General features: G+C 36.6%; 3 protein-coding genes and 1 pseudogene across 4 annotated transcripts; 1 reads left to right on the forward strand and 3 right to left on the reverse strand.

Annotated features, from left to right (window-relative positions):
* Positions 1-729: 729 nt before the first annotated feature.
* On the reverse strand, positions 730-13,457 carry LOC306877440 (ankyrin and armadillo repeat-containing protein-like; the record flags this gene model as incomplete). Its single annotated transcript, XM_079429212.1, has 23 exons — positions 730-988; positions 1,095-1,141; positions 1,233-1,429; positions 1,530-1,639; positions 1,837-1,954; positions 2,276-2,434; positions 2,556-2,678; positions 2,753-2,859; positions 2,949-3,110; positions 4,379-4,532; positions 5,442-5,683; positions 5,907-6,075; positions 6,167-6,414; positions 7,404-7,508; positions 7,779-7,987; positions 8,605-8,806; positions 9,153-9,191; positions 9,268-9,490; positions 9,571-9,751; positions 9,847-9,962; positions 10,575-10,738; positions 10,826-11,263; positions 12,893-13,457. The coding sequence occupies 23 exons, from the start codon at positions 13,455-13,457 to the stop codon at positions 825-827; spliced, it is 4,242 nt and encodes a 1,413-aa protein (XP_079285338.1). The 3' UTR covers positions 730-824.
* On the forward strand, positions 13,022-15,983 carry LOC306877033 (uncharacterized protein). Its single transcript, XM_079428554.1, has 9 exons — positions 13,022-13,496; positions 14,450-14,647; positions 14,762-14,851; positions 14,921-15,000; positions 15,082-15,197; positions 15,281-15,378; positions 15,467-15,535; positions 15,608-15,666; positions 15,734-15,983. Exons 1-9 carry the CDS (start codon positions 13,491-13,493, stop codon positions 15,852-15,854), a joined length of 837 nt encoding a protein of 278 aa, XP_079284680.1. The 5' UTR covers positions 13,022-13,490; the 3' UTR covers positions 15,855-15,983.
* A 45-nt stretch (positions 15,984-16,028) lies between these two features.
* On the reverse strand, positions 16,029-17,943 carry LOC306877441 (asparagine synthetase domain-containing protein 1-like; annotated as a pseudogene). The gene is made up of 2 exons (XR_013785856.1): positions 16,616-17,943; positions 16,029-16,512 (listed from the first exon to the last, which is right to left on the reverse strand). The product of XR_013785856.1 is annotated as an asparagine synthetase domain-containing protein 1-like (transcript).
* LOC306877397 (ASNSD1 upstream open reading frame protein-like) lies at positions 16,616-19,018 on the reverse strand. Its single transcript, XM_079429163.1, has 4 exons — positions 18,801-19,018; positions 18,632-18,685; positions 18,101-18,176; positions 16,616-17,996 (listed from the first exon to the last, which is right to left on the reverse strand). Exons 1-4 carry the CDS (start codon positions 18,867-18,869, stop codon positions 17,956-17,958), a joined length of 240 nt encoding a protein of 79 aa, XP_079285289.1. The 5' UTR covers positions 18,870-19,018; the 3' UTR covers positions 16,616-17,955.
* Between the last annotated feature and the right edge of the window lie 480 nt (positions 19,019-19,498).

Raw genomic sequence — 19,498 nt, forward strand, 5'->3', positions numbered from 1 at the left:
GCTTGGTAGCCCTTTTCCTGAAGACGTCTGAGCGTGGTGACTCCAGCTTCAGTCCACTCCTTGTGAAGCTCTCCCAAGTGTTTGAATCAGCTTTGCTTGACAGTATTCTCAAGCTTGCGGTCATCCCTGTTGCTTGTGCACCTTTTCCTAACCAATTTCTTCCTTCCAGTCAACTTTGCATTTAATATGCTTTGATACAGCACTCTGTAAACAACAGCCACCCCTTTCAGTAATGACCCTCTGTGACTTACCGTCTTAGTGGAGGATGTCAATGATTGTCTTCTGGATCATTGCTAAGTCAGCAGTCTTCTCCATTATTGTGGTTTCAAAGAACAAGAGATACCTTGAATTTATACTGTAGAGATGGCCGTTTAATGAAACTGAAATATAAATAATTTGTAATCAGTAACAGACTCTAAGTAATCTACCCAGCACTGACAGTATATGATAGGAGTCTGTTTTGATGTAATGATTTTTTGATTGCTTCTATTATCCTCATTTGTAAGTCGCTTTGGATAAAAGCGTCTACTAAATGACTAAATGTAATGAAATTTTTCATTCATTTTAAGGGCACCACTTGGATTAGACATCACTTCAGAAGTTAAAGATGCTGAAATCAAACTTCCCCCATTAAAACTGAGGATAAACTCTTGACATGCTGTTGAAATGACATTTTCTACTTATTAATAAATTATTATTCATTTAAAGAAATGGGAGTGTTTCTGTTTTGCAAATGCTTTAATTCAAAGTTTATGATGATATTTCTTTTTAATTGCCTTTTAGTGTGAACGGCAGTGCCGGAGATCATGGCCTTTCATGTATTTTCATTCAACCTGTTTTGGGGCACTGTGGCAGGATGTCTGTCCCGTTCTGACTCTGGGGTTGGCGGTTCTGGCCCGCTGTCTTACATGGTGTGGCAAAGGAGCTGGTGTTTCTCTGTCACCAGTTGCTGACCGACTACACATATCGTTCACTCTCTTTGCCAGTCCTGGTGAGAAATGATATAGCGCAAACAGCTGTATGTGAGAGATATTCCTCATTGCTTCAGCCAGCATCACAATATCACCTTGTCATAAACAAGTCAATTGAAATACCTTTATTATCACGATGAGGCACAGGAGGGCCGCCATTTATCTCCAAACTGCAATGGAGAAAGCAGAAAGAAAACAAATTATGCTTGTGAATTATCAAAGGCCTCCTATTCAGCTACTTCCTGTCAAAATTTAAAGCACCTGAGAGACGGAAACCCTATTCTTCTCTGTCTTTCAAACTCTGCTGTAAACAATTGCGATATTCTGGCATCTTTAGCTAAATTCTCCATTAGGAGGTCATATATGTGAGGGGATTTTCTACATTTCGCCAGAAGTTGTCGATGAGCATATCGATTGGAGGTCAGGTAACCCAGAGCAGTTGCACAAGCTGTTCGAACCTAAAATGTAGGAAGGAATAATAGTTTCAAAAATCCTAGAAATATTGTTTTATTTTTGTTGACTAGGAAACATTGAATTAGCTAATTAAACACAATCTACCTCTTCATCCTCTGAGTCCAGATGAGCAGAAAGATGCTCTACAGCACCCATGGTGACAATCGCATTAGTAATACCTGCTCTAGTGTGAACCAGGCTAGCAAGTAGTTGTGCTGGAGTAAGACGAGATGAAATGTTACACAAGATTATTTTCTCATTTTTTATATATATATTACCATTCGAAGGTTTGGGGTCTGTAAGATTCGTTAATGGTTTAGAAGGAAGTCTCTAATGCTCACAAAGTCTGCATTTATTTGATAAATACATTAAAACAGTAATATTGTAAAATGTTATTACAATTTAAACTTACCTGTAATGACCACAGTGGTGGATTGGTCAGACTGCAGTAATTCAACAAGAACAGTGACTCCCCTTGCAGTCAAGGTCACTTCATCTGATCCACTAATTACTCTGGCTAACACAACTATCTGTCAAACAAATGAGGAGTCGGTTAAATTAACTGCCTTTTACAGCTGTTCATAAAAACATTGTAACTTATGTTCACTTCCTACTATGGTAAATGTTTTTTTGAACACAATGTCTGAGATTACATTGAAAATCTGTATTTTTCTTTTATTTTTTGGAGTTTGAAAATGAAAAAAAAAGTTATGATGTAAATTGGACACTATTTTAGTTATTTATTCAATAAGATTTTTATTAATGTAGAAAAGGATATAAAATAAATTCATTTTAAATAGCGGTCTCAGACTTTTGGACCCCAATGTATATGTTCTGAATCTTCTGACTACCTGAAATGCAGCTTTTGCTCTTTCTGTCTCATTGTCAGAACTCAGAAATGTCTTGTATGTGTTCATTAGAATTCTTCCTGTTTGTCGAATTGCCTTCTGTTGGGCTTTGTTGTTGTAAGCAAACAGGGACAATGCCTGTCCAGCATCCAGACAAATGCTCTGAAAGAGAAGACTTTCTAAGCAGTGCATTAAAACAAACACATTCAGAATATAACTAGCATCAAATGAGCACCGTGAAATATTTCAAACCAAGATTAAAGTGGTGAAACATTTAAATTACTTTGTTTTCAGCCCACATGAGCTCCAGAATTATATCATAAGAGAAGTCCTCTTGTTCCCAGAATTCCCTCTGGAGTTTTTGGTTCCCCAGCAGCACGCAGGCGAGAGTCTTAGCCACTTGCACCTAATGTGATTTAAAAATACTATGAAGAAATTTCTTGTTTTAATCTCATTTAAAAAAAATTTATGAATACTTACCTTGACCTCCAGAGATTGATGGGTTTTTAAAAGCTCTAATAATCTAGGAATGGCCTTTTCTCTGTAAATAATCTTTTGACTCTTTTTATTAGTATTGAGCGCTACTCCTGCAACCACAAAATAACAGGTTTATCATTTGCACTGTAACACAAAGCCATTTACATCAAAGAAATGAAAGAAAGAGATGAGAGACTACCAATGCACAAACAACCCAGAGCTTTGATGACACTGAGCAGGGTCTTCAGTGTGGTCCGAGACCCTCGTAGCAAACGCACCAAAGGCGGCACCCCATACTCTCTGCAAAAGCCATCCTGATGGGTTTGACTATCTCGGCTAAGCGCTATTGTGGCTCGGCACCCTGTGAAACGACAAAATACGTGCAGATAACGTTATCTGGGTGATGGATAATTTGTTCCAAACTTGTAACAATATGTATGGAAGCTTGTTTCTTCCAGGGCATAAAAAATGGTAATTGCAACTTTTTATCTCATAATTCTAACTTTTTTCTCACAATTCTGAGAAAAATATAAACTCAAAATTGCAAGATTTTAATTCTCAATTGTGAGTTTATAACTTGAATTGTGAGATAAAAAGCTGCAATTAGCTTCTTTTTTTTTTAAAGGAATTGTGAGATGTAAACTGAGAAAAAAAAACAAGAATTCCAAGAAAATAAAGAGAAAATTTTGATATATAAACTCAGAATTCAAATGAAAATAAAGTCAGAATTGTGAGGTTAACTTTTATTTTTATTCCGTGACTACACAAAAAAAAAAAAAAAAAAACAGAATTGCGAGATGTAAAAGTCAAAATTCTGAGATGCGAGATTTGCGATTCTGAAGAAAAATTTAGAACTGCAATGTAAACTTGCAATTCGGATTTTATAAGTTGCAATTGCAAAATATTAACTCGCAATTCTAAGAAAAATAGTCAGAATTGTGAGATATAAACTCAACTGCAAGTTTTTTATATATATATTTATACTATATTTTTATTTATTTATAATTTTTTTTTTTTTCCATGACAGAAACAAGCTTCCATAGTTGAAGCTTCCATGAAGGTGCGGACAGTTCTGTCTGAAAAAGATTTTTAGGGAACATCTGTCTGACAAAATGTTTTAACAGACGATCCACGGGAGACACGATCCAGACACCTGAATGAAGAGGAAGCACTCTTGGAATATAGCATCGTTTTGGAATCACAGCCTGTAATCGGGTCACAGTTTAACACTAATAGCAATACAAGAGACACAGCAACTCTTGTAAGCAATGTTTACGGAGAAACTGACAGGGGGAATGACATTCCACTGTGCATGCCTTCCTGCCTTATGAGTCTAACAGATCAGTGCTGTCTCAAGACAGGAAGTGCTGGCCGCTTACCCGCTGGACCGGACCTGTTCTGTCAGTGACAGGGAGAAGCTCAGGTAGTCAATCTGCTCAGTTTATCCAGTGCCTGTCAACACGTAGTCAATGGGAAGCTGTTTTTATTGCATTTGGTGCTTTTTCTGTCTGGACGACAGCTTTGCAGCGAGAGTGTTACTTACATTCATGAGTGACTGATTGGTTGGATGGAACTGGGCGTTCTCTTTTGGGACGGTGTATAATGAGACCAATTTGTTTCTGGCCTTACCCACGTATTGCATTTTGTCTGAAGAGGACAGAAGAAGGTCAAGGATGACTGGGTAGCCCATCTGCTGTGCCATGAGTTTCTGTTGCTTCAGAGTTTGTCCTGCCAGGGCCCATAGAGACATCGCACCCTGTTCCCGCACATTGAGCTGGAACACCTGAACACAGAGCAAAGCTCAGAAAGAGTTTACTGTGCCAAGGGTTGACTTTAGACTTTATGCAATATGAGAACCAAGTTTTCAAGGCAATTAAACCCCCAAAAATCTGACTTAAAAAAAAAATACACTTGATGTAAAAGCGAGACAAAAAAAAGCCAAATTAATAAAGAATTACTTAAATTTACTAAATTATTGAAATTAAATTATAAAAAAAAAAAAAAAAATAACACGGAGGAAAGGGTGTTTTTGTTAGAAAATGGATCAAAGTTTTTTTATTTATTTATAATATTATTCTAAATAAAATACTAAAAGCATAAATTATAAGCATATTAATAATAACTAAATTATTTAATAAATTATTCAATTTATTTATTATTTTTACAAATAGCATAAGATAGCATAATTTAGTAAATTAGTGTTTAAAAACGTGCTAAAAATTATTTTATGTATGGTCTGTAGTAGCTGCATCCATATCCACCACATCCATATTAATTTAGCTGTCATACAATAATACTACATTTATTTATAATGTGCTCTTCTTATATATAAAGTACTGCAACACATACAATAAAATAATAAAACAATATAAAGCAAAACATTAAAAGCCAATTAATGTTCCTCCTCCTAAGCAACAAAACATTAAAGCAATTCCTTATAAATTCATACTGTGACTCTAAATAGTTTATGCACTAATGGATGTGAATCATATTTTTGATGGGCCAAAATTTTGATGGCAGTTCTCCATTCAAAAAACCCAACAGTACATTGTGTGACCAAAAAAAATCTTTATATTGATTTATTCTAAGTCATCCCTGCATTACTAACACTGTATGTTCTTGAAAAGTGAAGAAAAATGGCTTAGTTACCCAGAGGCAACATATTTAAATACTAAAGCTGCTGTTACATTACCTTTAAAAGTTGTAAAAGATCCTTGGCAGCCGATTGCCTGAGGAAGCACTGCTGGATGGCAGGATTGTGACTGGCTATAGATTCAAGCGCTGTGGCTGCCTTGACCTTAACAGGAATCTTCCTCTCTCGCAGGGCTTGCACCAGGGCATTGACCGCTCCTGCCTCACATATGAGCTCCTGGTTCTCCTTGTGACCCCGAGCCAGCTCTGCAAGAGCCAAGCACGCCTCTTCCTGCAGTACTTCTATCAGACAAAAACACTGCTATTTAATCTAAATGCAAATGAGTAAGACTCAAGAACTTCTTCTTTTGTGTTCTTCAGAAAAAAACAACAACAGGATAAAGTTTTAGAAAGGCATGAGAGTGAATACAAATTACAGAATTTATCTATGATCTGTTCAGACATTTCACACAACAGAGACTTGTTGTCTGTCACTACTGCATATTTTCCAGGAAGTAAACAGTACCAGAGTTCACAGACAGGAATTCAACAAGATGTGGAACTCCTCCAGCTTGTGCAACAGCGGTTTGGTTGCATGGGCTTTTGATGCATAGTGTACGAATGCATCTGACAACATTTACTAGCACATCTTGGAGGTCAGAGGTCAGGAGCTTGACTACCAAAGCCACCCCACCCTAAACAAAAAAAATGTGACGGCATTAGTTTAAAACAGATGTTTTAAGATCTTTAAATGTGTATAGATAGAGTAAAAGTTTCTTGACTCACCAATTGAGCAATGAGGTTTTGGTGCTGTTCACTGTGTCCTGCCAGATCGGCCACTATAACAGCACAGCGAGAGTGCAGCTCAGGCTGGTGGCCGCTGAGGAGCTTGATCAGCACTGGTACGGCGCCATGATGCACCAGATCTTCACAGACTTTTGCATTCTCTGACATATGACACAGCACAGCTGCAGCCATGCACTGCACCACCAGTCTGTCTGAACAAAGGAGGCCCACCAGCACTGGAATGCCTCCTGCAGTGCAGTGATTATTATTAGGCAGAAACATAATGCATTACTCAATCTTCTAGCTCAGTGGTTCTCAAATGATTTTACCGCAGAACCCACATTTTTTTCCAAGTAGCGATTCAACACAGTACAGAGTTTCTGCAGGTTTATGAAGGTACATTTTTAAGACCAAGAAAAGAAAAATTAAGGAATAAATTGAAGGGAACACAATATATCAATATGTTCTGTAAATGTAAATGTATAGTAGTATTGTATAGCACACGACGAGTAATACTAGCAACTCTTTAAATGTTAAAAATACATCTACCAACCAATCTCCATTAATATTTTACATAATATTTTTTACAGAAAAGTGATGTTTTTCTTCAGCATTTTTGTTGTTTTCTAGTGCAAATGTTAAACGATTCATAAATCAAAATACATTTACTTGAGAAGCAAAATTACATAGGTAAGAAGTCTTGTTTTTAATGAAAGTGATCAAAATGATTTGAGTTTATTATTGAAACCAGAACAAATCATTTTAATTATGTCTCACCCCACTGGCAGATATTTGCTCTTGTTTTAAGACTTTCTGCTCTGATTTAGGGTGAATTAAATCAATCAAAAAATAATAAATTAATATAAATATATATTGTGAATTAACAGCCTTAAGACTTTTTAAGACCTGCAGAAACCTTGACAGTACTAATATTGTTTACTGTACAAAAGTATAAAAATGCTTAAAATATTGCAGTAGGTTGCTGAATATGAAAAACATTCCATTCAGTTTCATTGCAAATTATTTACATTGTCGTTTTCCCGCTGTCAGAACAATCATGTGACCAAGTTTGGGGCCAGGACTTACCAGTTGAGAACCATTGAACCATTTGGCTTTTTAAGATGATTTGTTATTATACAAACATAAAACATCTACTATCCAAAACTACATAGCATAAATGCTGTAAAATGAGATATATGAAATTAGCTTGCTTATCAAGACTTTGTATATCTATGACCTGCTTTCATTATATCCTCATAGGAGGACTCAATGTTTACACAAAGAGCCTCAAGGCACCTGAGGGCCATCTCCAGCCGCTTGGGGTCCTCGCTCTGGATCATTTCTGCAGAAAAAAAATGGAGATCAGGCAAGTGATTAAATAAAAAAAAACCATTGAACTAATTAAATTAATTAAAATAAATAATTTGCTACTCATCTAAAATGTGGAATATTGTAATAAATTAGTTGCTAAATATTGTAAATTAAATGTAAAATTCTAAATGAGAAGCTTAAGGATTTCTATATGATAATACAAATATTTCTACATACAATAAAATTTTAGTTTTGACTGCTGAAAATTTGGAATACACATTTCAAATCTACAATATCATACCGACAAGAATCTTCCACACAGGAAGCCCATCCAAGTTCAGCTGAATGAGGTGTCTAAGTACATCTGTGTGAAAGTAAAGTGCTGCCAGGTGGACAGTGTTATTGCCCTTGCTGTCTTCCTCTCTCCAGTTTGCCCCAATGGACAACAGGACGTCCAGAGCTTCCACTGAACCCGAGGTCGCTGACAATAACAGCGATGAACTGCCATACCTAAAAAAAAAAAAAAAATCATCTTGCATCTCTAAAAAAAAAAACATGTGTTTCTAAACATAATGATGAAACTCTATTAAATATATGCATGCCGTTCAAAAGTTTGGGGTCAGTAAGATTTATTCTTTTGAAAGAAAGAAATACTTTTATTCAGAAAGGATGCATTAAATTTATCATAAGTGGCCGTAAAGACTTTTATAATGCTTCAAAAGATTTCTATTTCAAATAAATGCTGTTCTTTTGAACTTTCTATACATCAAAAAATGCAGAAAGGAAATGTATCAGTGTTTACAATTTTGATAATAATCCAAAAAATATTCTCTAGTACCAAATCAGCATATTAGAATGATTTCTGAAGTATCATGTGACACTAAAGACTTCTGAAAATGCAGCTTTGCCATGACAGGAATGAATTACATTTTAAAATATATTAAAATAGGAAACAGTCACAGTATTACTGTTTGTGCTGAATTGTTGATCAAATAAATGCAGCCTTGGTGAGACTTCTTTCAAACCATTAAAAAAATCTTCAACTTTTGAAAGGTTGTGTATATACATTAAAATATATACATAAACATGTCCTTACAGTAAATTTATTGCTAAAAAATATCACGTACTCAGCAGTGGTCTTCATCTCCAATAACGCAGGGTCTTTCCTACATAGTGCTTGAATGCATGCCACTTGGCCGTAAAAGGCTGCAAAATGATTAGCCATCCAGCCCCTCTTGTCCACAAGTTTGTAGTCTGCTCGCAGTGCTAGAAGACAGTTTAGGGATTCAAGGGAGCCACATTGTGCAGCAAGGTGCATTGGAGTGAGCCCTAAAAAGGAAATAAATGTAAAAAAAAAAAAACACATCTTTAGACACGTTGTGCCAGGTTTTACATAACTGATGCCAAACACCACTGGTTGCATTCATTTTGCTTTTTGAAGTGATCTGGAGGTTTCTCGTATTAAATAAAGCATAATAAAATAACAATACATTTAGATGTGTTATACCAGGTTTGACATAATTGATAGCATTTTTTTTGCCTTTTTCAAGTGCCCCAATACATATTATTACATCAAATATATATTATACATATTTAGATATTAAATAAAAAATGTTAATATTTGTTAATATTATTATTTTTTCTTTCAGGATATGACAGCTTTAATTACCCTTACCTGCTCCTTCTACGAATGGACCTCCAACAACTGATTTTCCTGACAATAAAGAAAATGTAACATAAGAACATATAGAAATGTCTATAAGCTTTTAATGCATTTGTGTTGTGTTGACCTGAGTTAGTGAACCTCTCGCTGCGTATCTGGTTGAGGTTGACTCCTGCTGCAGCGAGCTGGAGGATGATGTGTGATTGGTTGTTGGCTGCAGCGTGGTGAACTAGAGAGAGACCCTGCTCATCAAGAACATGCAGGTGGGACGTCGGGTTCCTGCGACTCAGTGAGTGAAACGCTGCACACATTCCTCTCTCTGCTGCTTCCTTCAGCCCAAATGCCACAGTCTGAGTTAGAAGTACATTTCAGTGTTTAAATACAGAGTATGTACATTGAGGGACTCTGAAACCAAAGCATCAGTTATTACCTTGCACTTTATAGCTTTTGTGCAACCAAATGTTTTCTTGAACTGCTCATGTAGCTCAATGTCTGTCAAGAGCAGTCTCTTCCCTTTGAGGATTTTGATGGAGGTGTTTAAAGCCCCCCACCACTGAACCATGTTATGTTGAGGATAAAGCGACTCTAAATCAATGCAGATGACATTATAGCTGCAAAACACAAGTGTATGTTAGATGCCATGAAATGCAACATTCTAGGTGTACAGTATTTATATAATTTAATATATCATATAAACAGTGCTGACCTTTTCCCTTCAATCTCACTGAGTGGTATTGGAAACTGAGTCTTGTAAGTGGAGTCCTGACGAAGTAACTCATATAGGTAATTGGCTGCTTGAGTCTGAAGTGTTCTGAATGCCACCTACACAAAAAAAAATCTAGATTTAATATTTATTTAACCTAATAAAGAATACTGTATCATATTTTCTATGCACATTTTTCTAAAGGTTGAATAAACTGTTCTATTCATTCCAAAAAAACCACTATTTTTATTATTATTTTAGGCTTTACAGGGTAAATACAATAAATAATCTATTTAATACCCTAAAGTACATATCAACGATCAATACTTTTCAAATTTTTGAATATTTGAACTAATAGTTTCCATGTTTATTTTGCAAAAAGGTTGATTTATATTAAAATTATTGTATACTCCTAGTTTGAATATGTGGATCAATTTTATATCATTCATCATAGTCATTTTATCATGTTATATACATCTGCTGTTTATGTTTTTAATTGCATATCTGAAATGTTAATAATAATTATTATTATTATTATATTGTTGTTATGTTATTATTATGATTTATTATGTTTTTTATTATTATTAACGTTATTATTTTTATTACATTTATGGTACTTTACTAACAAATAATTAAGTAAGTTCTAGAGGGTAATAAACTTCACATTTGAAGTATTTGAAGTGAAGTATTAAAAGTGAAAGTTGATTAAAAAAAAAGTGCTTTAGACTCACCTTCATTTCCTCAGTGATGTCATCAAGAGGAGGAGTCCCCACATCAAATTCAATCCCTCCGTGAAGGTGAAAATACTGATTCTGCTTCTGTGGAAAGTGCTTACAGGCAAAGTCTGGTCCAAGAAGATGTGGAGGAACCTCTCGTTCTGTTTTCAGCTTGTCATCTTTAAGTAAAACAAAGCAAAATTCATTCAGCAATAATCCACCCACATATTAATCAGACATAGCAGTGATCAAAAGACAATGCAAACCTGACAAAGGTGGGAGCATTTGAGAAAAATTAGGAATCAACATCTTTTTCCTCAAGGATATCAGCAGGGGCACCAGGAATGTGATGAGTTTCAGATAGACGAGGTCCCTGGAGACTTCAGCATTCCTCTCGAGGTGCTTTCTCACCAGAATAACGTGGTCTGACAGCCTTTTCTGTAGCCTCTGGTAGGTGGCCAGATCAATGTTGTCCTCAGTGAGTCGGACCACATCAGATAGGCTATGAGACGCCTCAAACACAAACAGGTTTTGGTGCTGGCGGACAGAGGTCAGGTAGGCACTCAGCTTGATCAGGATGTTTTCTGAGTATTGTGAGAAGAGGTTCTCCTCCTCTGCGCTGTTGGGTTCATAAATTGGGTCTACATCCATGTTCTCCTTATAAATGTCCTGATAGCATGGATCATCTGAGATGTCTGTTAAACCTGGTGATACAGATCAGTGTATATTTATATACAGGTCCTTTTCAAAAAATTAGCATATTGTGATAAAGTTCATTATTTTCTGTAATGTACTGATAAACATTAGACTTTCATATATTTTAGATTCATTACAACACAACTGAAGTAGTTCAAGCCTTTTATTGTTTTAATATTGATGATTTTGGCATACAGCTCATGAAAACCCAAAATTCCTATCTCAAAAAATTAGCATATTTCATCCGACCAATAAAAGTGTTTTTAATACAAAAAAAGTCAATCTTCAAATAATTATGTTCAGTTATGCACTCAATACTTGGTCGGGAATCCTTTTGCAGAAATGACTGCTTCAATGCGGCGTGTCATGGAGGCAATCAGCCTGTGGCACTGCTGAGGTGTTATGGAGGCCCAGGATGCTTCGATAGCGGCCTTAAGCTCATCCAGAGTGTTGGGTCTTGCGTCTCTCAACTTTCTCTTCACAATATCCCACAGATTCTCTGTGGGATATTGTGAAATATCATCTCCATAAAGAAATCTTCATCTCCATAAAGCTTTTCAGCAGATGGAAGCATGAAGTGCTCCAAAATCTCCTGATAGCTAGCTGCATTGACCCTGCCCTTGATAAAACACAGTGGACCAACACCAGCATCACTGACTGTGGGTACTTGACACTGGACTTCAGGCATTTTGGCATTTCCCTCTCCCCAGTCTTCCTCCAGACTCTGGCACCTTGATTTCCGAATGACATGCAAAATTTGCTTTCATCCGAAAAAAGTACTTTGGACCACTGAGCAACAGTCCAGTGCTGCTTCTCTGTTCAAAAGTGGCTTGACCTGGGGAATGCGGCACCTGTAGCCCATTTCCTGCACACGCCTGTACACGGTGGCTCTGGATGTTTCTACTCCAGACTCAGTCCACTGCTTCCGCAGGTCCCCCAAGGTCTGGAATCGGTCCTTCTCCACAATCTTCCTCAGGGTCCGGTCACCTCTTCTCGTTGTGCTGCGTTTTCTGCCACACTTTTTCCTTCCCACAGACTTCCCACTGAGGTGCCTTGATACAGCACTCTGGGAACAGCCTATTCGTTCAGAAATTTCTTTCTGTGTCTTACCCTCTTGCTTGAGGGTGTCGATGATGGCCTTCTGGACAGCAGTCAGGTCGGCAGTCTTACCCATGATTGCGGTTTTGAGTAATGAACCAGGCTGGGAGTTTTTAAAAGCCTCAGGAATCTTTTGCAGGTGTTTAGAGTTAATTAGTTGATTCAGATGATTAGGTTAATAGCTCGTTTAGAGAACCTTTTCATGATATGCTAATTTTTTGAGATAGGAATTTTGGGTTTTCATGAGCTGTATGCCAAAATCATCAATATTAAAACAATAAAAGGCTTGAACTACTTCAGTTGTGTTGTAATGAATCTAAAATATATGAAAGTCTAATGTTTATCAGTACATTACAGAAAATAATTAACTTTATCACAATATGCTAATTTTTTGAAAAGGACCTGTATATATATATATTTTTTTTTTTATTTTTTTTTATTATAGTATTAGGTAACTACAATAACCCTCACAAATGACATTATTACTTTCATATCTTTCTTTGTCTGTTCTAGATTGAAAGACTAGATTAGTATCTCGCCTGCATTGAGGAACTCTGTAAGCACATCTTTCTTTGTTTGAGGAACACCATCTGAATCCACGGCCATGATGGATCTCCATAACTCAGAGAAGCGTACTCGTTTTTCTCTGGAAATGTAACTCCCGTGCCAGAGAGCCTTCATGGTATAATCGATGTTTATTAGTATCTGACCGACTTTTGTATCGCAATATGCTGGTGGTAGCTGGCACGTGGAGCTCTGGTCATAGTTGGGTACCAGACTGACGACGGGAAGTTGGTTAAAACCATATATTCCCACAGTCAGCTCCCTCACAATCTGGTGGACCATTCTGTAATCCAGGGGCAAACCTGAGTCGAAGGGAGCCAGAAAAATGATGTTGGGAGTTAATATGTTCCTCATTTGTTTGATGATGCCAGGAGGTGCATCCACAGGCAGGCTGTGTTCCTCAGCACTGAGCAACCAGTTACAGGAGGTCAGGCTGAGCAGTTCTTGCAGATCTTTGCGGTCATATTTCTGAAGTAAAGACTGAGCGGTTAATGCAGCACGAACAGCCTTCTCGCTGCTCTGATCTGATGGGATCGCCATCAAAACTCATACAGACGATATGAGTGCGGTAAAATGAAGGTAATTAATTCCCTTTCAAAAGAAACCCCCTCAAAAGATTGAGTTGTCCGATTAAATTTGTGAGTTTGAAGAGCGTTGCTCTTAGCAACCGTTGACGCACAGTGACGTTCTGTAATTCTTCAGTTTAACCAATAGATGACGCTGTTGCACGCTTTCGCGTCAGGTCAGTGCAATGTAGGATTTGCTCGTAATGAATTGTTTTTATTTATTTTTTATTTTTTTAAATTATTACTAATTTATTTAACGATCTAGGTCACATTAATAAACACTGTAAATGCTTCAGAAGCTATTTTTCATCTGTAATCAGTGGGCTAAATGTTATAAAATTACCCTTAAAACAAATACAAAGTGTAAAATAAAATTACAACAAATTATTAAAATTATGGTTAGCAAAAAAGCAAAAGCACAATAATACATCATAAGAGAAAAGTAAGAAACATCACTGAACAAAAGACGCGTCTATAGGCGTTTGACTGATTTTCATTATTAAACATAATTTCTAAATTAATATATTATATAATTATTATGTATAATTGAATTTTCACAAAAATATACACGAATAAAAAAACAAATGTGCAGACGTTATATGTTACATATAATGAAAAGCACCAATAAATAAATAAGATAAAATGACAAGTAATATATACAAATACAACTCGACAAAATATATTGCATCCTTTAACAAAGTAAATTAAACCGATTTAGTGATTTCGCCTTCCTATCACTTATGTTTAAACTACAAATAAAAAACTACATACAGAACCAGCGTCTCGTTACGTAATTAATATTCATGAGCTGTTGTTGCAAGTATTGCGCATGCGTGGGTCTGACTGAACAACATACCTTTGCTCAGAAAACGATCTTGGCGAAACCCTTCGAAAGTGTGCAACTTTACGGTTTTAGCAATTTATTTAAAATCACATGCTGAGAGCTGTTGTCACTTTCATTTTCAGCTGACAATGAAAGCTGTTATTTTAGCTGCAGGCTATGGAACAAGACTGCAAAGGGATATCGAGAATGACACTACTGGGCATTTCAAGCATCTGGGTGGCATTGCAAAGCCGCTGCTTCCTGTTGGTCCATGTGCACTTATCTCACACTGGGTTCAGGCACTGACCAAAACACAATGTGTGGACACAGTTTATGTGGTTGTGAGTTTTTTTTTTCTTTTCATATATCTGACCATACTGAGCTTTTACAGTCATAGTGTTTGACTTGCATGATTATTATGCACAAAATAATAAATTGTATAATCTGTTGAACAGACCAATGATCTTTACCATGAAGCATTCCAGCAGTGGGCTCAAGAATTCCCCAATGTTAAAATCATAAATGATGGTACAAGAAGAAATGAGGTGAGCATTATGGAATGGAGCAGTTTGTGAATGTGAAATATAAAATTAAATTTTGAATTGTCTCTGCAGGACAGACATGGTGCTGTTGCCTGTCTTCAATTGACGGTCAAGTCGTGTGCTGTGGATGACCACTTACTAGTTATCGGAGGGTATAACCAGCATCAGATTAAATAAGGGAAATGTTTGAAATTGCTTTGAAATGAGAAAAAGCTTATTTTTTCATTTTGCAGTGATACTTTATTCAAAGAGGATTTCAGCCTGAGGAAATTCACAGAGAGGTTCTTTGAAGTGCAGAATAAAGACAAAGAGAGCAACCTAGTGCTGTCATACCAATGCAAAGAGGAGGGTAAGCAGAACAATGTTTTTTAACTTTGCTAAACACATGGTCACTAATTTTGAAAACCATTATTATATCATTTCCACCTTCAGAAACATCCAAATACGGGATTCTGGAGTTGGATGAGGACCTTAAAGTACAGTGTATGAAGGAAAAACCTCTCTTGAGTGAAACAAGTTCACGTGATGCAGTATGTTTTCTTTTGTATTGTATGATACAAGATGATATTACAATACTATTTATTATTAGAGATAATATCTTTAATCCTCGCTTTGCAGTGCCCTTGCTTTTACTTGTTTTCACGAAGCTCACTTCCGCTTTTGGACATTTTTCTCAATGAGAAGAAGGTACAGTTTATCTATATTTATTTTGCTGTTATTGATCATGTTATTTTTTTAATGTAACTCTTCTCCATGCAGAATGCACCCATTGAAGAGCGGGATGCACCAGGGACCTTTCTTTCATGGCTCATATTAAGGTTACTTACGGGCATATAATATAGCATTGTGTTTTTTCAATGACATTAATAACTCTGTTTATTTTAGGAGGCCTGTGTACGTGCTCAGGATATCTGGTCGATTTGATGTGGGGAATCTTCCATCATACATAGAATGTGACAAATACTTCAAGAACCAACTTCAAAATCCATCTGTTTATTTAATGTAGTACAAACATGTAATGACATTCAGAATAAAACTGTATCAGTGTTTGTTTCTTTTGTGATTTATTGCCATAAATGGGTTAATTGTACTCATTCCCAATGCCCCAAACCAATCATCTAAGGAGTATATTCATATTAAAAAGAACAGAACCAAAAAAGATAACTGCCAGAATATTAAATTATGTAGCAACAAGCCTTTTGCACTTATCCGAGGCCTTCTCGTGGTTGTCCTATAACTTGGCGATTCTGGAACCGAACTGCATGGCTCTCTTAGGCAAGAGAGCAGAGAGTCTCAGTCCCAACTCAACAACTGCTAACCTCAGTAATAGCTTTTCTCCAACTCCTCTGGGTAGAGACAAGGCAGCCTTCTCTGATACAGGTAGTCCGTTAAGGAAACTGACTACATCTTCATCCAAGTATGCGAATCAGAGATTAAAGAAATAAATGTATTATGTACAATACTATAGCATATAATTTTTGGTTTAACCTTTAAGATGTAAAGTGTCCCCAATTATTATCCCTTCCAAGATTTCTTGAGGATATTCGTCCCAGTTCCATAGCCAGTTCTTTGACGATTCCTTCCAGTCCTGAGTTCTTAAAATGCACCCTGTGTCTGGAGTATCCTGCCAGCTGTTCATCTGCCCCAATGCCAGTCAAAACCACCTGCAAGAAGAGGAAAATTTGATACAGTGTGACCTAGGATTTACATTAACATCAAGTTTTCATTCAGACATAATTCAAGTGCAAACAGAAAAAACAAAGTTACCTTTGCTTCTGAAGTGTAAAGTTCTTCAACACCCTCATTTATGACTCCAATTCCTCTGGAGACAAACCAGACGGCACATCCAAGGCTGTCATCCAGAACACTGTCCAAAGGGTGCACTAAATGGCAGATGCATTTCTGTCGCATTTCTTTAAGCTCGTCTTGAGTTACGTTAATTTCAATAAAGTTCCACTGGCGATTTGGACTGAGGTTTTTTAGTTCTTGCAGACCAGCTCTACTGGTTATTCTGTCTGGCACATCATAGCAGTTAAAGCTCTGTTGAACTGGTTGCATTTTATCAGCATCACAGTCTTCTTATTTTTCCCTTTCTTTAAAGACTTGGAAGGCACTGTTCTTTCTTGGATTTTGAATGCAACATTAAGAAGGTCAATGGGTTTGTCTGCAGGGATGTGCCTATCAGCAAGGGCAGCTAATATCATTGAATCAATTCCCCCAGAGAAAAGAATGGCAATATCAGCTTTCGTAATGATTCAAGGGGATCGCCAATTCATCTTGAGCAGGTAGGTACCGTACTCTCTTACGGACTGCCTCACTTAGAATAAATTCTTTCAGATTTTCAACAGAGGTTTGAGAAACATTCTGATCTTGTTCAGTTGTAAGTGATGAAATGGATGTGTTAATTGGACAAATAGGGGAGGTCAGGTAAAGTCCATAACTATTTATGTTTACAGAGACAGATCTGGGAAGACCTTCGCATTTCAATTCATTTGGCTCTTCATCACGGTGGAAAACCCATGGATAAAGTTCAAATATAAATGTCCCTAGAGGTGAAGAGTCCACTAGGTCAAACCTGTACACTCCACTAGATGGTACTTCCTGCCATTGGGACTGAATATTATCTACGGGCAAGGAAGCAACTGATGAAAGTGTGAAAGATGCTCTTTCAGGATCAAATTTCCAAAGCAGACTTCTTCCCAAAAAAATCTCTCCCAAACCAGATACAGTGCTCTACTTTTTGGTAATATAATAAGGCCCAGGGTCCTTTGAGTTGTGATAGTAAAGCTACTATATCTGAGGCGCACTGCGCCATTGACAGGTGATGGAGAACAACTTTGGTGTCATTTTCTCCGTGATCTACACTCAGACCACCGAACACCTCTCCATTCCAGAGAAGCACATTTCCATTATCATCTTGAAGAGGCTGAGGTGTCAGACAACCTCTCATGTGAAGCACATGTGCAGGGAACAGGAGACTGCAGGTTGAGATTGTTTCTGTAATGTCCCGGCTAGAGTTGGGCCCTCTGTGTTTGAGATTTTCATGGATGTGCTTATCCAGTATCCAAACTGACCACACAGCAGATCCCACACATGATCTCAAAGCACTATATATCTTGATATTCTTTTCTCATGTTATCCAGATCCTCTATAAAAGACAAGATGATGGCTGTATTAGGAAGCTGTCTAATGGTACAACTATTATTTATGATTTATATTTATCATTTATAATTAATTATTTATGAATCTTACTTTTACAAGCGCTAAGAGTCTCTCCTTTATCTGCCAGAAAGAATATATTGCTGTTGGGCTGCTGGGTGTACACTCTCTGTAAAAATAAGCTTATGAGTACAAGAACATGATATACTAGCAAATCTACATAGTCTAAACAAATCAGACATTATAATTCTTCAAAAACAAAACTAAGTCCTATCCTCTTCATCTAAAAGTATGCCATGAAGAGGTACACTTTGATATGACTTACATGTTATTACATGCGAAATAAAAGCAATATTCTCTAGAAAAACATGACAATTTATTACCTAAATCAGTGTTTTGGAAAATACCAATAGCTTGTATGTGTACCAACATATATAAAGGTTACATTTTATTTTTACTACTTTCATTACATTTCTTTAATTGGAAAAGTTTCTCAAAGTATTATGAAACAGAAACAAGCATATTCTCCTGCTTTCAAAATGAAGAAACTTTAAAATAACTGGACATATGAATTTCTAAGATTATGGATTATACTATTACAGGTTACTATGACGACATACATACCCTGTTTTTCTTCAAATGACTCAACTCGTCAACAACAATCTTTTGCTCTTTTATCTGTGAATGAATCGCACGTTTGTAATTATTAATTGAAAACATAAATGTGTTAAACGTACTGTAATAGTGACCCCTTATCATAAAGTTATGATTATGACATTATACAGGCTTATACCTTCTTGTTCAGCTCCTCGTTTTGTTCAGCTCCTCCAGGTTCCGTTCGCTGGCTGTTTTTAGAGGACATTTTCTATCTTCTTCTTCTTCTTCTTCTTTGAGGTTTAACGGCGGCTTGCATCCATGAGCGTTGCATCACATTTTCTATCATAACGCTTCTGATGATTTAAGGAAACATTTTCACATGCAAGAATCTCGTCGAACGTGAATGACGTAAGCGGGAGCGCAGACCGCGGCGCTTTAAAAGTACGTCACGCAAGTGTTTACAAAAACATCTCCTTCACAATAATGCTGTATGGTTTGAGGATAGCTACAAGAGACTGGAGCATTTTAACAAAGAAATGTGAATGAATGAGTATGAGAGACTGGGTGGTTTAAATGCAGGTAATGTGTCTAGAAAAATAGGATGTAAATTGGCAAAAATAACAGCTCAGATAGATCAAATACAAAAGGTTTTTGACCACCAAACCGCTGATATCTGTCTGAAACTATTATTATCTGATACTATCCTATCTGATTTCCTACCATACTTAAAAAATAATTCACATAATAACTCTTAGGCCCGGTTTCACAGACAGGGCTTAGACTAAACCAGGATTAGGCCATTGTTCAATTAGGAAATTTAAGTAATCTTTATTAACATGCCTTAGAAAAAAACATTACTGGTGTGCACCTTGAGACAAAACAAAGGCACTGATA

This window comes from Barbus barbus, assembly GCF_936440315.1.
Source record: "Barbus barbus genome assembly, chromosome: 11".
NCBI lineage: Eukaryota > Metazoa > Chordata > Actinopteri > Cypriniformes > Cyprinidae > Barbus > Barbus barbus.